The 15,027-nt window shown below is 36.8% G+C and overlaps 1 protein-coding gene across 7 annotated transcripts in view; it reads right to left on the bottom strand.

The window, feature by feature from the left end:
* ROCK2 (Rho associated coiled-coil containing protein kinase 2) overlaps positions 1–15,027 on the bottom strand; it is a 129,570-nt gene that overhangs the window by 54,402 nt on the left and 60,141 nt on the right. For all 7 annotated transcript variants that reach the window (XM_027556064.1, XM_027556065.1, XM_027556066.1 and 4 more), the window contains exon 5: positions 6,159–6,419. In XM_027556064.1, the coding sequence (XP_027411865.1) occupies positions 6,159–6,419 (261 nt within the window). The remainder of the gene's footprint in view (positions 1–6,158; positions 6,420–15,027) is intronic.

Here is a 15,027-nt window from a genome sequence, read left to right as displayed (position 1 = left end):
GTTTATTTTATAGCATGTATGTGTGTGTGTGTGTCTGTCTGTCTGTCTGTATATGCTGCAAGATTAAATCACAACAGTATATAGTAGCGTGGTGCTGTTTACTTCCAGCTATGTATAAACATGTAAAAACTTCACAGATTAAGTTAAATGCCCTTCATTTTCTCTATCTACCTAATTAAAAAAGTGTCTCACCTACATTCCTATATAAATATAAACTATATAAACTAGCAAACTACTAAGTACTATGACCACCTTGGAAAAAAGAAGTTCAGTGTATTTTATAAACATGACTTACATAAATGTTTTTATTTAAATGCAATAAAACATTATATATGGGAAATTAACTTCAAAAGCAATCTTTTCATTCCTCAAAAATCAGCAAAAATAACTCAATGACTTTATTTTCCCAAGTATACAGCAAACAGAGGTCATTTGAGTTGAACATAAATAAAATAAAAAATTTGGAAATAATTGAGCAAATTATGATGGCAATACTCTGCACGGGTTACTATTTAGGATAAAAAATGAAGACGACAGTGCCTGACTACAAAAAGCAGGACATAAAATTAATTTTTACCATTAACTACCTTATATTTGACTTCTACTGAAGGAAAAATTCATAAAGACTTACTAAATAAAATCTCTTCATTTCACATGTATCCATGTTAGTTAGACTTCCAAAAAATGAATCTCGACACTTCAATAGCTAAAAACTGGTCAGACACAAAAGTGCCACTAAAAGAAAAATTGTTTAGCATTCAAAGGTTCAGAGGAAGAAGAGAAAAGGATAAGAAAAGAACTGGCGACAAGTTAGGCTTCAAAGGAATGAAGAGTTGGCATGGCAGCTTAGAAAAAAACAAGCAAAAACAAAGGGACAAGAATGACTTTATATCAAGTTCAAGAAATGCAGTAAAGTCCAAATTAGCTAAATGTAAAACTTCACATGATGAAGCTGGAAAAGGAAAGATGGAGATCAGTTTGAATAACTGCTTATTTGTAGAAAAGAAACACTCTGGTAGGACTAAATAATTTTTACACAGTGAACTATGTTACTGGTACCCTGTTTTCAAAAATTTAATATTTTAACCACCATCTTTGGCAAGCATATTGATGGTTAAAAAAGTTTTTCTTTAATAAACATTTGGGAAAGATGGTGGCACTAGTGGTAAAGAACCCACCTGTCAACACAAAGGCAAGTTAGATCCCTGGATCGGGAAGATATTGGAGTAGGAAATGACTACCCACTCCGGTATTCTTGCCTGGGAAATCCCATGGACAGAGGAGCCTGATGGGCTACAGTCCACGGTGTTGCAAAGAGCTGGACATGTGTGAAGCGACTAAGCACACATGCACTTAAAAACTATCTCGTGGGGAAGTTCTCAAATCCCATAAACTTTACATTTACGACAAATCTGATTCTCTTCTAAAGAAATACAGGAAGAACAAACCACAAACTAAGAGACTGGTTTACCTACAGGGGGTGAGTGGGAAAAGGGTAGAAAGAAACAAGTACAGTACAGGAATGGGGTGGTGGGATAAGGAGGGGGTGATCCTTCTCTAAGGATGTAATTTGTTACAGTTCTGACTCTTAAACCAGAGGAATGCTTCACATACCCAAAAAATAATTAAAATCAACCGGATGTGGGACAATTCTAAATGGAACACAAACAGTAAGAAATGGACCTGTTTCATAAATTAATAACATAACCACACCAAAGAAGGTAGAGAGGAAAAGAACTGACCTAGGTTACCTTGGAAAACAGTTGTAGTGTATATAATGAGAGCCAGGTTTAATGAGAGCCAGGTTTCTCACTATCCAAAAAAAGTAAATACAAAAAAGAAAGGAGGAAGACTAGAATGAATCCTGTGCTGTAAAACTAGAATCAGAAGTGTAAAACTAGAATCAGAAGTATCATATGAACTCATAATTTTTAATATACTTCATATACAGATTAGTAAGTACAGAATTAAATATGAACATGTATGTGCATATGAGTTAGTATAGGATATACAATATACATATGTCCACTAACAGGGTCTAGAAGTAACGACACTCCAAAAGCAATGAATACTTCTAACACCCAAATACTGATTTTTAAATACCGTTCTTGAATAAAAGGAATTAGAGCTTCTTCGAGAAGTATTTGTTTTCAGGGCTGGGACACAGAAAATACAAAATAGTGTTCAATAACTTACAGTACAAAGAAAGAAAAAGAAAAGAAAATGCTCCCCAGAGGATACATGTTAAAAAGCTAGAGGAGCCAACTTAAAAAGACTTCACAAGATAAGCAAACTTTGAACTGAGTTTCAAAGTGTGAGTAGGAACTTGCCAAGTACAGGGTATTACAGTACAGTACAGTACAGTTTAATAGCATGTATTAGATTGGTGTAAATGTAACTGCAGTTTTGGATCATGAATTTTAAAGCATCATAACTAGGCTCAAACATATCTTTATTAATCAAAATAGAAAGCATTATAATCAATACATTTTTGCCAGTGAGAATTAAGTTTGTTTATTCCTGCAGCGTAAAAATGCATGCCTTGTGAATCATTGATCTCTTGGAAAGCATTTCCTGCCTCCTGCTGGTTGTGGAAGCATTTTCCCTACAAAAAGTTTCGAGATGCTTGAAGAAGTGGTAGTCAGTTGTCAGAGGTCAGGTGAATACGGTGGATGAGGCAAAACTTCGCAGTCCAATTTGTCAACTTTTGAAGCATGTTGTGTGACGTGCAGTTGGGCACTGTTGTGGAGAAGAACTGGGCCCTTTCTGTTGACCAATGCCGGCTGCGGGTATTGCAGTTTTCAGTGTATGTCATTTGTCTGCTGAGCATACTTCTCAGATGCAATGGTTTCACCAGGATTCAGAAAGCTCTAGTGGATCAGACAGGCAGAAGACCACCAAACAGTGAGCACAACCTTTTTTTTGGTGCAAGTTTGGCCTTGGGAAGTGCACTGGAGCTTCTTCTCAGTCCAACGACTGATGTGGTCATTGCTGATTGTCGTACAAAATCCATTTTTCATTGCACATCATAATCCGATTGAGAAATGGTTCGTTGCAGTTGTGTAGAATAAGAGATGACACTTCAAAATGACAATTTTTTCTGATTTGTGGTCAGCTTACAAGGCACACATTTATCGAGCTTTTCACCTTTCCGATTTGCTTCAAGTGCCAAACGATGGGAGAATAGTTGACATTAAGTTCTTAGACAACTTCTTGTGTAGTAGTTGTTAAACTGGATCAGCTTCAATGATGGCTCTCAATTGGTCACTGTCAACTTCCAATGGCTGGCCACTGTGCTCCTCATCTTCAAGGCACTTGTCTCCTTTGCAAAATATCCATCACTGCACTGTATGTCTGTTAGCAGCTCCTGGCCCAAATGTGTTGTTGATGTTATGAGTTGTCTCCACTGCTTTACAACCCATTTTAAACTCAAATAAGAAAATCACTTGAATTTGCTTTTAGTCTAACTTCATTTCCATAGTTTAAAATAAATATAAAATACACAGCTAGTAATAAGTCATTAGCAAAAATACATAAAGCAAGAAATGAGCATTAAAATGATGTATAACACAACCACATTTATTTATGTATTCCAGTATCAACTGGCAAAGTTCAACAAAACAAAATGGCAATTGCTTTTGCACCAACCTTATAAAAAAGCCAGGAATCACGAAATACCATGGGTATAAAAGAAACTATTTAAGACCTCTGAAACACAAGGTACAAGAGAACAAATGATAGAGAATGCAGGCGAAACACTAGGTAGGGATTATATCACCTTAAGAGGAGGCTTCAGGTAACTAGGTAAGGAGTTCCAACTTTATTTAGTAAGTGATAGAAATCTACTAAAGGGTTTCAAGTTTGAGAGAAACATAAACAGTATGCATTTTCAAAAGCTTCTTCAGAAATACTTTGTCTTATATGTATCAGATAATGTGTGTTTGCTGAATACATCTAGTGTTTCATAATTGACAAAAAAATGTCATAAATTGAAAGATTTACTGAAAACAAAAAATGGTCAGAGGATTTAGCATAGTTGATAAAGCAGAAGATGTTTTTCTGGAATTCCCTTGCTTTCTCTATGATCTAATGAATGTTGGCAATTTGATCTCTGGTTCGTCTGCCTTTTCTAAACCCAGCCTATGTATCTAGAGGGCTTCCCTGGTGGCTCAGATGGTAAAGAATCTGCCTGCAATGCAGGAGACTTTGGTTCAATCCATGGGTTGGGAAGATCCGCTGGAGAAGAGAATGGCAACCCACTTCAGTATTCTTGCCTGGAGAATTCCCTGGACAGAGGAGCCTGGTGGGCTGGCTACACTCCATGGGGTCGCAAAGAATCAGACACAACTGAGCAACTTTCACATCTGGAAGCTCTCAGTTCACACACTGCTAAAGGCTAGCTTGCAGGATTTTGAGCATAACCTTGGTAGTATTTGAAATGAGTGCAATTTTCTGGCAGTTTGAACATTCTTTGGCATTGTCCTTCTTTGGGATTGGAATGAAAACTGACCTTTTTCAGTCCTGCAGCTACTCCTGAGTCTTTCAAATTTGCTGACATACTGAGTGCAGCACTTTAACAGCAACATCTTTTAGGATTTTAAATACCTCAGCTGGAATTCCATCACCTCCACTAGCTTTGTTTGTAGTGGCACTTCCTAAGGCCTGCCTGACTTCACACTCCAGGATGCCTGGCTCTAGGTGAGTGACCACACCATCGTGGTTATCCTAGTCATTAAGATCTTTTTGGTATAGTTCTTCTGTGTATTTTTGTTACCTCTTACTCTACTAACAGTCTATAAGAGCTTATAGTAAAGACATTACAAAGGCTATGTATTAGGGAAAGAGAATAAAACAAAAAGAACTGAAAGGGGGGAAACATAATAAACATAATTTAAAAAAAACCAAATGAGGTCTTTGTGGATAACTAATACAATAAGTTGTGAGCCAAGGAACATAAGTAACTACATGTACCTAAATTTAAAATAGTAAACAAAATTATATATACCATCTTTTATTTTGCCCTATAGAGAGACAATTTAAGATATTTAAACAGGTGAATTTAGTATTTACTTACATGCTTGTACAATAATTTCGTAAACACCATATTCTGACCTGTTCCATACCTGCATATTCAACATCTTTCTTTCCTTAACCACCTTTACCCATCCTAAAAACACATGGTGTGATTTCTCGGCACCCTCCCAAAGGTTCTTGGTTTAATGAAAATCAGAGCACGCTCGTGGAAGTGCAACACATAAGTATCATTTGTTATGTATAACAGACATTAAAAAGTTTAGCATTCTATTAGAAAATTATTTCATTTTCATTAATTTTCACTGGTAATCACTTTATTCTACATTATGATAAACACCACAAGAGGGAGCTTTGGTCAACCTACTAAATACTGATTAATGTATGCAGAACACAAACACGGTAATACTCTATGAAGAAGACCAGAGAACCTAAGAGATGTTACATTTTAGCTGGGTAGACAGGGCATACAAACCTAGATGGAAAAAAGTGGACTGTGAAGTACAGCATGAATTCTAAGTGAGTAATATTATGGACATTATGACAGAAAGTGATCAGTCAGGTTAGCATTCTCAAAGAAAATTTTCCACATGAGGTAAAAAAATCAGAGCTGAACTTGAAGAATATGGATCACTGATGACAATCAATAAAAGTGAATATCAAATAGGTGGCATAAATAAATTGAGAAGTAAAGAGAAAAGAAAAATCAGCTTAATTCAAAATAAAAGTCTTGACAAGATAATTAATAAGAATACATAGAAAGAAAACATGATCTCTCCCAATCAGGCATTGCTGCCAGGAATTATAGCACACTTACAGAGAGATCATTATAAACATGAACTAGTTCTGACTGGTAGAAAATGTCTGTCAAAATGCTATGAGGAAGATGATTACTTATCTGAGTTCTTATTTCTCTTGAATTCACCAAATCTACAAAGTATTCTACAACTAGATGAATGATTTAGTAAAGAAAATGTTTTGATTTAGATATTTTATTACCTTGTTTGAGTCATTAGTAAAACTAAATTTCTATATTTTTTTAATTATGAAGTCTAGATATGTTGTTTTCTTTTTGTCTCTTAAAAAACTAGCATTAAAAAAAAAAAACAAACTCGCTTGTTACTTACTTCATCCATCTTCATACATGTGCCAAAATCTGCTAATTTTAGATGCCCATGTTTATCCAAGAGCATGTTGTCAGGCTTCACATCTCTGTGAATTAAACCCATGGAGTGTATGGCATCCAAAGCAAGAACAACTTCAGCAGTATAAAATTTGGCCCATTTTTCAGGTACATCATAGTTACTCATAAGGTTTACAAGGTCTCCACCAGGCATGTACTCCATTACCATGTACAGATACTTATCATCTTGAAAGGCACAAAAGAGCTGGAAAACAAAACAAGAAGGAAAAAAAGTCAAAAAAAAGAAGAGGGACTTCCCTGGTGGTCCAGTGGCTCAGACTCTGCACTCCCAATGAAGAGAGCCTGGGTTCGATCTCTGGTCAGGGAACTAGATCCCACATGCCACAACTAAGACCCAGTGCAGCCAAATAAATAAATAAAAATATTTAAAAAAAAAAAAAAAAAAAACCTAGAACTGTTAACAGAAAAAAAAATCCCCAAATCAATACTGCTATTGAAAAAGACAAATTACGGTAAAACCAACACAGAGTTAAACTTTATGAAATCTTTGACTTTAGATTTGGATATCTTTAATGGAGAATGAGTTATCAGATAAAACTATTACATGGATATCTTCTTCATGCTTAACTAACAAAATATGCATAAATGTATCATTTTCCCTCTTGGAGAATACAAGAATCTATTTAAATAGACATATTTTAAAAGAGAAACAGAATAAGAAAGAGGAATATAAAAGGTGATGACTAAAGAATCCATAATAAAATGGCCCAACTTTCTGCAAATAAATTCCTGCACATAACTCACAAAGCAGAGAGCTGAGTAGGCAGTTTAGAAACACCTAAGATACCAGATTCAATAGATACCAGAAGAGGGAGTAAGTCCCATACCACTGGGAAGAGTAATTCGTAGCCACATATGGGACAGGGCCTTCTCCCTTCCTTTCCCCATCATCTTGTTCATAATCAATAGCAACTGACAGTGCTAACTGCACTCAGACTAAAGCAGTGGCACTGGGACCTGAGAAAAAGGACACCAAGCTAGGGGATTTGCTGGGGCATACTTATCAGGGTCTCCTAATAAATCAGGTGAGATTAGGACTAGTATTATTAGCACCAGAACTAGTAACAAGGCACCTAAGATAGGTCCTGACCCCCAGGAGAGACAAGAAACCACAAATTCAGAAGGAAAGGTTATCTGTACATTCCATCCAACAATATGTCCCACCCCTTCCTGAAAGCACACAACATAAACAGAAAAGATTTCCACAAACAGAAAAAAGAACAAAAACAAGAATCTAGGAGGTTTTACAAATAGCAGAAGAATGAGGAGAAGCAAAAAGCAAGAGAGACAGGGAAAGGTACATTCAATTAAACAAAGAGTTCCAAAAAATAGCTAGAAGAGACAAGAAGGTCTTCTTCAATGAACAATGCTTAATAAGACAAAAACAGCAAAAGGTGAAAGACTAGAGATCTCTTCAGGAAAATTGGAAACATCAAGCGAGCATTCCACTCAAAGATGGGCACAATAAAGGATAAAGGTGGTAGAGACCTAGTAGACACTGAAGAGATCAAGAAGAGATGGAAAGAATATACAGAAGAATATACAGAATAAAAAAGATATTAATGAACTGGATTACTATGATGGTGTGGTTAGTCACCCAGAGCCAGACATTACGGAGTGCGAAGTCAAGTGGGCCTTAGGATGTATTGCTGTTAATAATATAGCTAGTGGATGTGATGAAATTCCATCAGAACTATTCAAATCCCTAAAGGAAGATGCTACCAAGGTTTTTCATTCATTATGTCGGCAAATCTGGAAGACCCAGCAGTGGTCACAGGACTGGAAAATCTTCATCCCAATTCCCAAGAAGGGTAGTACCAAAGACTGTGCTAAATATCAGACAATTGCACTCATCTCCCATGCTAGTAAGGTCATGTTTAAAATCTTGCATGCTAGGCTTCAGTATTACGTGAACCAAGAACTTCCAGATGTCCAAACTGGGTTTAGAAAAGGAAGAGGAACTAGAAATCAAAGGGAATTTCAGGAAAATATCTGTTTCCATCAACTACACTAAAGCCTTTGACTGTATGGATCATGACAAACTGTGGGAAGCTCTTAGAGAGATGGGAATACCAGATCATCTTACCTGCCTTCTGAGAAACCTGTATGCAGGTCATGAAGCAACAGTTAGAACCCAGAACAACTTATTGGTTCAGGATCGAGAAAGGAGTATGACAGGGCTGTCTACTGTCACCCTGTTTGTTTAACATACAGGCTGAGCACATCGTGAGAAATGCCAGGCTGGATGAGTTGCAAGATGGAATCAAGATAGGCAGGAGAAACATCATCAACCTCAGATATGTGGATGATACCACTCTAATGGCAGAAAGTAAAGAGGAACTAAAGAGTCTCTTAATGAGGGTGAAAGAACAGAGTGAAAAAGCTGGTTTAAAACTCAACATTCAAAAAACTAAGATCATGGCACACAGACAGACAGGGAAAAGACGGAAGTAGTGACAGACTTCCTCTTCTTGGGCTCTAAAATCACTGTGGATGGTGACTGCAGCCATGAAATCAGAAGATGGTTGTTTCTTGGGAGGAAAGCGATGACAAACCTAGACAGTGCTTTGAAAAGCAGAGATATCACACTGCCGAAAAAGGTCCATGTAGTCAAGGCTATGGTCTTCCCAGTGGTCAGGTACGGTTGTGAGAAGCTGGAATGTGAAGAAGGCAGAACACTAAAGAATTGATGCCTTTGAACTGTGGTGCTAGAGGACTCCCGAACATCCTTTGGACATCAAGGAGATCAAACCAGTCAATCTTAAGGGAGATCAACCCTGAATATTCACTGGAAGGACTGATGCTGAAGCACCAGTATTTTGGTCATCTGATGTGAACAAATAACTCATTAGAAAAGTCCCTGATGCTGGGAAAGACCGAGGGCAGAAGGAGAAGAGGGTGTCAGAGGATGAGATGGCTGGACGGCATCACTGATACAATGAACATGAACTTGGGCAAACTCCAGGAGATCGTGAAGGACAGGGAGATCTGGCGTGCTGCAGTCCATGGGGTCACAAAGAGTTGGACAGGTCTGGGCAAATGAACAACAACAAGAATCAACAACTGAGAAAAACCAGTATCATGAAATAGAAGCAAAGCAATTCAAGAAACACAAAGTTAACAGTCAAGGAAATGCTTAAATAGGACAAATTAAGAACAGCTCTAAAAATATGAAAACCAATAGCCTCAAAAGAGTAACAAGTCACATCAAGTAAACCACAGGATGATATGAGAAAAAGTCTGAAGCTTTGGCATTAAATATACAAGTAATGATAAGAGAAAAACAAATTATAAAGCAAGAAAATTGAGCAAAGTAACTTTCTCTCTCTGAAGTCACTGAAGGATTCAGAGATGAAAAACAGAGCAAAGTCAGAAAGGTTCCAACATCTAGCTAAATGCAGTCTGGAAGAGAGAACATAGACCAGAAGAAAAAGAAAAAATAAACAGCAAACAAAACCTTCCAGAAATGAATAAAGTTAAAAATCTAGATTGAAAGGACTACAAATGAAACAAAGAGAAACAGATAGTGCTAAACTCTCAGAAACCCAACCAAAAAATTCTAAAAGTTTACAAAGACAAAAAGTATCTTACGTACAAAACCCAAATCATATTGTTAACAAACATTTCAGCCAATACAGAATACAAAAAACAGAGATATAGCTTTAAAAATGTGAATGAAACAAATTTCAATTCTAGAATATGGCAGTCTAAAAAGAAAACCCAATAAAATGGCAAAATAAATATGTATTACATCATGCTTATTCTTAGAAATCTGAAAACAAACCACTTCTGAAAGAACTGCTCAAGGAAAATGGTTTGACAAAATGAATAAATCCAAGTAAGAGAATTATGTGAGACATAAGAAAAGGGGACAAATAATCGAGAAAAGTTTATTAAATATAATTACTGATACAAAATTAAATACTTTGAGAAAAGTCAAGTCAAGATTAGAATAATTTTTTTTTTTTTTTTAGAATAATTTTTAAATGGAAGGTGGTGAGATGCAGAGACGAAAGGGACAAAAAGACATTATAATGCTAGTTACCAAATTGAGAAGGGGGGGTATGTGTGTGTAATGCTAAATGGCAAAAGAAAAGCTGTGCGTGTGTGTGTGTGTGTAATGCTATGAACTTTAAATGGCAAAAGGAAAGCCGTATATAAGTGTGTGTGTGTGTGTGTGTGTGTGATGCTATTAACGCTAAATGGCAAAAGGAAAGATGGATATAAATGGAGAAACACTCATGTTCCTGGAGAGAAAGTCAGTATCATAAAGATGACAATTCTCTTCAAATTGATCAACAGAATCAATACAAACTCTATATCCCAGCAAGTTATTTCCTAGAAATCAACAAACTGATAAAAAAAAATTTACATGGAAATGCAAATAACCCAGAAGAGCCAAAACTATCTTATAACAAAACGAAGCATCACAATTTCAAACCTCAATACAAAACTATTGTATCAAAACAGTACTGGTATGGTATAAGGATAGATATACAAATCAATGGAACACAAGTGACAGTCTATAAATAGCCCTTATATTTATAGGTCAAATATATATATATATATAATATATATGTATATATACACACACATACATACAAAGGTGTCAGAGCAATTTAGTTGGAAAAGTACAGTCTTCCTAATGAATGGTGTCTGAATAACTGGATATTCACAGGCAAAAATTTGAACATTTTTAGGCCCCTACTTCACATCATAGTCAAAAATTAACTCAAAATAGATCACAGGACTAAAGTTATGAGCTGAAACTATAAAAATCTTATAAAAGAATAAAGGAAAAATATTTATCACCTTAGATTAGGCAAAAATTTCTTCTAATATAAAAAAATTGGCAAAATGAAAAACTGGCATAAGATTTGATCAAAATTAACATATATTCTGGCTTCAGAAAATCATGTGAGAAGATGAAAAGACAAACCACAGGCTGAAAAGAAATACTAACAAGTGATATATATGATAAAGTATCTAGACTATGCAAAGGACTCCTACAACTCAACAGGAATATAAGCAACATAATCTTTTAAAGGGTAAAAATCTGAACAGACATTTCACCAAAGGAGATACAAGAGTGGTCAATAAGCACATGAAAAGGCGCTCACTATCATTAGTCATTAGTCAAGTTAAAACCACAGTGAGATCTCACTTTACACACACCAGAATGACTATAATATTAAGAAGAAAGAATATCAAGTGTTGGCAAGAATATGGAGAAACTGGAACCTCATATATGCTGATAAGAATGTAAAATGGCACAGCCTCTTTGGGTAATAGTATGGCTGCTGCTGCTGCTGCTAAGTCGCTTCAGTCGTGTCCGACTCTGTGTGACCCCATAGACGGCAGCCCGCCAGGCTCCCCCGTCCCTGGGATTCTCCAGGCAACAACACTGGAGTGGGTTGCCATTTCCTTCTCCAATGCATGCAAGTGAAAAGTGAAAGTGAAGTCGCTCAGTCGTGTCCGACTCCTAGCGACCCCATGGACTGCAGCCCACCAGGCTCCTCCATCCATGGGATTCTCCAGGCAAGAGCACTGGAGTGGGGTGCCAGTGCCTTCTCCGAATAGTATGACAACTTCCTTAAAAGTAAAACACAAATTTAGCACACAACTCAGACTCCATTCCTAGGTATATATCCAAGAGAAATGAAGTATATACACAAAAAAACTTTTATGCAAATGTTCACAACAACATATTCACTATTTATAAGTTTATAGTGGAAGCAATTCAAATGCACATCAAATGGTAAATGAACAAAGATAATGGAGTATCCACATAACTCCTTCCCCCTCAACTGGGTATTCTGCAATACAACTCTGATGCCAAGTACTTAGAGTTAGCATCAGACACCACAAGTTACGAGCCCAGTCTTTCACATGATCGCCCTCACTTTAGACAATAGCTGTACTTCTGTACCTTGAGAGTCCCCAAGCCACCAGCATTCTGGTTAACTACAAATTCTGGAGTTTCCATGACTCAGGTTCAATAATTCACTGGGTTAACTCACAGAATTCAGGAAAGCACCATACTTTTGACCAGTTTTACTGTAAAGGATACACATAAGGTGAGGTCTGGGAGGCAACAGAGCTTCTGCATCTTCTTCTTGTGGAATCAGGGTGAATCACCATCCCAGTACATCAATGTCTTTACCAACCAAGAAGCTCCATTGAGTGTCAATGTCTGCAGCTTTTATTAGGATTTCATTACATAGGTACAATTAATTATATCATTGGGCATGTGATTAAACTCAATTTCCAACCTCCTTCTAGTACTCCTAGCTTGAAAGGCTGAGAGTTCTAATCCTCTAATCATGTGCTCATTTCTTTCTAATGATCAGCCCCCATCTCATCCAGTTCAGTCAGTTCAGTCGCTCAGTCATGTCCAACTCTTTGCGACCCCATGGACTGCAGCATGCCAGGCTTTCCTGTCCATCACCAACTCCCAGAGCTTACTCAAACTCATGTCTATCTCATCCAAAAGTTATCAAAATGCCAACAGGAGTTGCCTCATTAGCATAACACACAGGAAATTGAAGAGTTTTTGAAGTTCTGTGCTAAGAACAAGGAACAAAGACTCTTGATTAAACCACATATAATGTGCTATGCTACTCAGTACTAAAAAGAAATGAAGTACAAGACATGCTACGAACTTCAAAATCAGTATTATAAGGGACACGGACCAGATCCAATTTACCTGAAATGTCCAGGCAAGGCAAATCTACAGAGATAAGAAGCATACCTGTGGTTGCCTGGGGCTGGAGGAGAATGGGAAATGACTTTAGGTATAAGTGATCATTTGGGGATGATGAAGCTGTTCTAAAAATCAGATTTCAGTGATGCATGTGGCCTGTGACCTGAACTACTAGGTAACCAAGTGGGGGATTATTTCTCTTTGTAGAAGTATTCTACTCAAGAAGAAATAACTCAGTTGGAATATTACCATTTTGCAATCTTTACAAAATTAACGATCTCAACACAGCACAGACATCTGGTAAAATAACAAGAGTAAGAGATAGTCAGACATTAGCCTTCTGAAAGAAGAAAACATTACCCATGAAGCTGTCCTGCCACATTCCCCATTGATCAAGCCTTTATATTTAATCACCAACTAACAAAAACATAAATGAGAGGAATATGTTAAAACTATACCACAGGATGAAATCAGCAAAAACCAGGTTTCTTCACCAAGTGGCACAAGAGAAAAGAAGCTAAAAGTAAAGTGTTTAGGAATATACTTACTTGGATGTATGAAACTATAAAGGAAAGCAGGTGTTTACTATAAAAGAAAGGACATTAGAAAGCACCTAAAGAACACAGCAAACTTGATATAGAGGTGGATTAAAAAAGAAAAAGTTCTCTCAGCAAAAATGTTATTTTTAATGTGCAATATTCATCTATTAAATTTAAAGTACACTAAGAATATAGCTCTAAAAAATACAGATAGGTCTAAGATTTATATTGTACCATAATCCATATAAAAAAAGTTAAAAGGGTATAGGAACAAATTATAGGAGCCTTCATACAATTAAGCATTTAATAACCATTAAAAAAAGGGGGGGCTAAAAAAGGGGGGCTAATATTTGGAATACTGCTTGCAATAATCAACTAAAATTGATTATAGGTTTGTTTATGACCCATTATTTTCACTGCAAGGTAGATAGATCCCTAACAGAAATGTGGGAACATATGTGCCAAAAATTCATATGAAAGAAAATTGAGCACAACATTATTCATAATTGGAGAAGGAAATGGCAACCCACTCCAGTACTCTTGCCTGGAAAATTCCATAGACTGAGGACCCTGGTAGGTTACTGTCCATGGGGTTGCAAAGAGTTGGACACGACTGAGCGACTTCATCTTTCCACTTTCATTTTATTCATAATAGCCAAAAGGCAGAAACAACCCAGGTATCCATGAATTGAAAAATAAATAAAATGTGGTTATCTATATAACAGAATATTATTCACCCAATAAAAAGAATCAAGTGCTCATACAAGCTGTAACATGAAAATATGTTGAAATATGTTCAACCCTACTATGAACAAAGTTAGTAGAGGTGATAGAATTCCAGTTGAGCTATTCCAAATCCTGAAAGATGATGCTGTGAAAGTGCTGCACTCAATATGCCAGCAAATTTGGAAAACTCAGCAGTGGCCACAGGACTGGAAAAGGTCAGTTTTCATTCCAATCCCAAAGAAAGGCAATGCCAAAGAATGCTCAAACTACCGCACAATTGCACTCATCTCACATGCTAGTAATATAATGCTCAAAATTCTCCAAGCCAGGCTTCAGCAATATGTGAACTGTGAACTTCCTGATGTTCAAGCTGGTTTTAGAAAAGGCAGAGGAACCAGAGATCAAATTGCCAACATCCACTAGATCATGGAAAAAGCAAGAGAGTTCTAGAAAAACATCTACTTCTGCTTTATGAACTATGCCAAAGCCTTTAACTGCGTGGAACACAATAAACTGTGGAAAATTCTGAAAGAGATGGGAATACCAGACCACCTGATGTGCCTCTTGAGAAATCTGCATGCAGGTCAGGAAGCAACAGTTAGAACTGGACATGGAACGACAGACTGGTTCCAAATAGGAAAAGGAGTACGTCAAGGCTGTATATTGTCACCCTGTTTATTTAACTTATATGCAGAGTACATCATGAGAAACGCTGGGCTGGAAGAAACACAAGCTGGAATCCAGATTGCCGGGAGAAATATCAATAACCTCAGATATGCAGATGACACCACCCTTATGGCAGAAAGTGAAGAGGAACTCAAAAG

Source organism: Bos indicus x Bos taurus, chromosome 11 (assembly GCF_003369695.1).
Source record: "Bos indicus x Bos taurus breed Angus x Brahman F1 hybrid chromosome 11, Bos_hybrid_MaternalHap_v2.0, whole genome shotgun sequence".
Classification (NCBI taxonomy): Eukaryota; Metazoa; Chordata; class Mammalia; order Artiodactyla; family Bovidae; genus Bos; species Bos indicus x Bos taurus.
The sequence above is the reverse complement of the archived record's forward strand: the minus strand, read 5'-3'. Positions and strand labels throughout refer to the sequence as shown.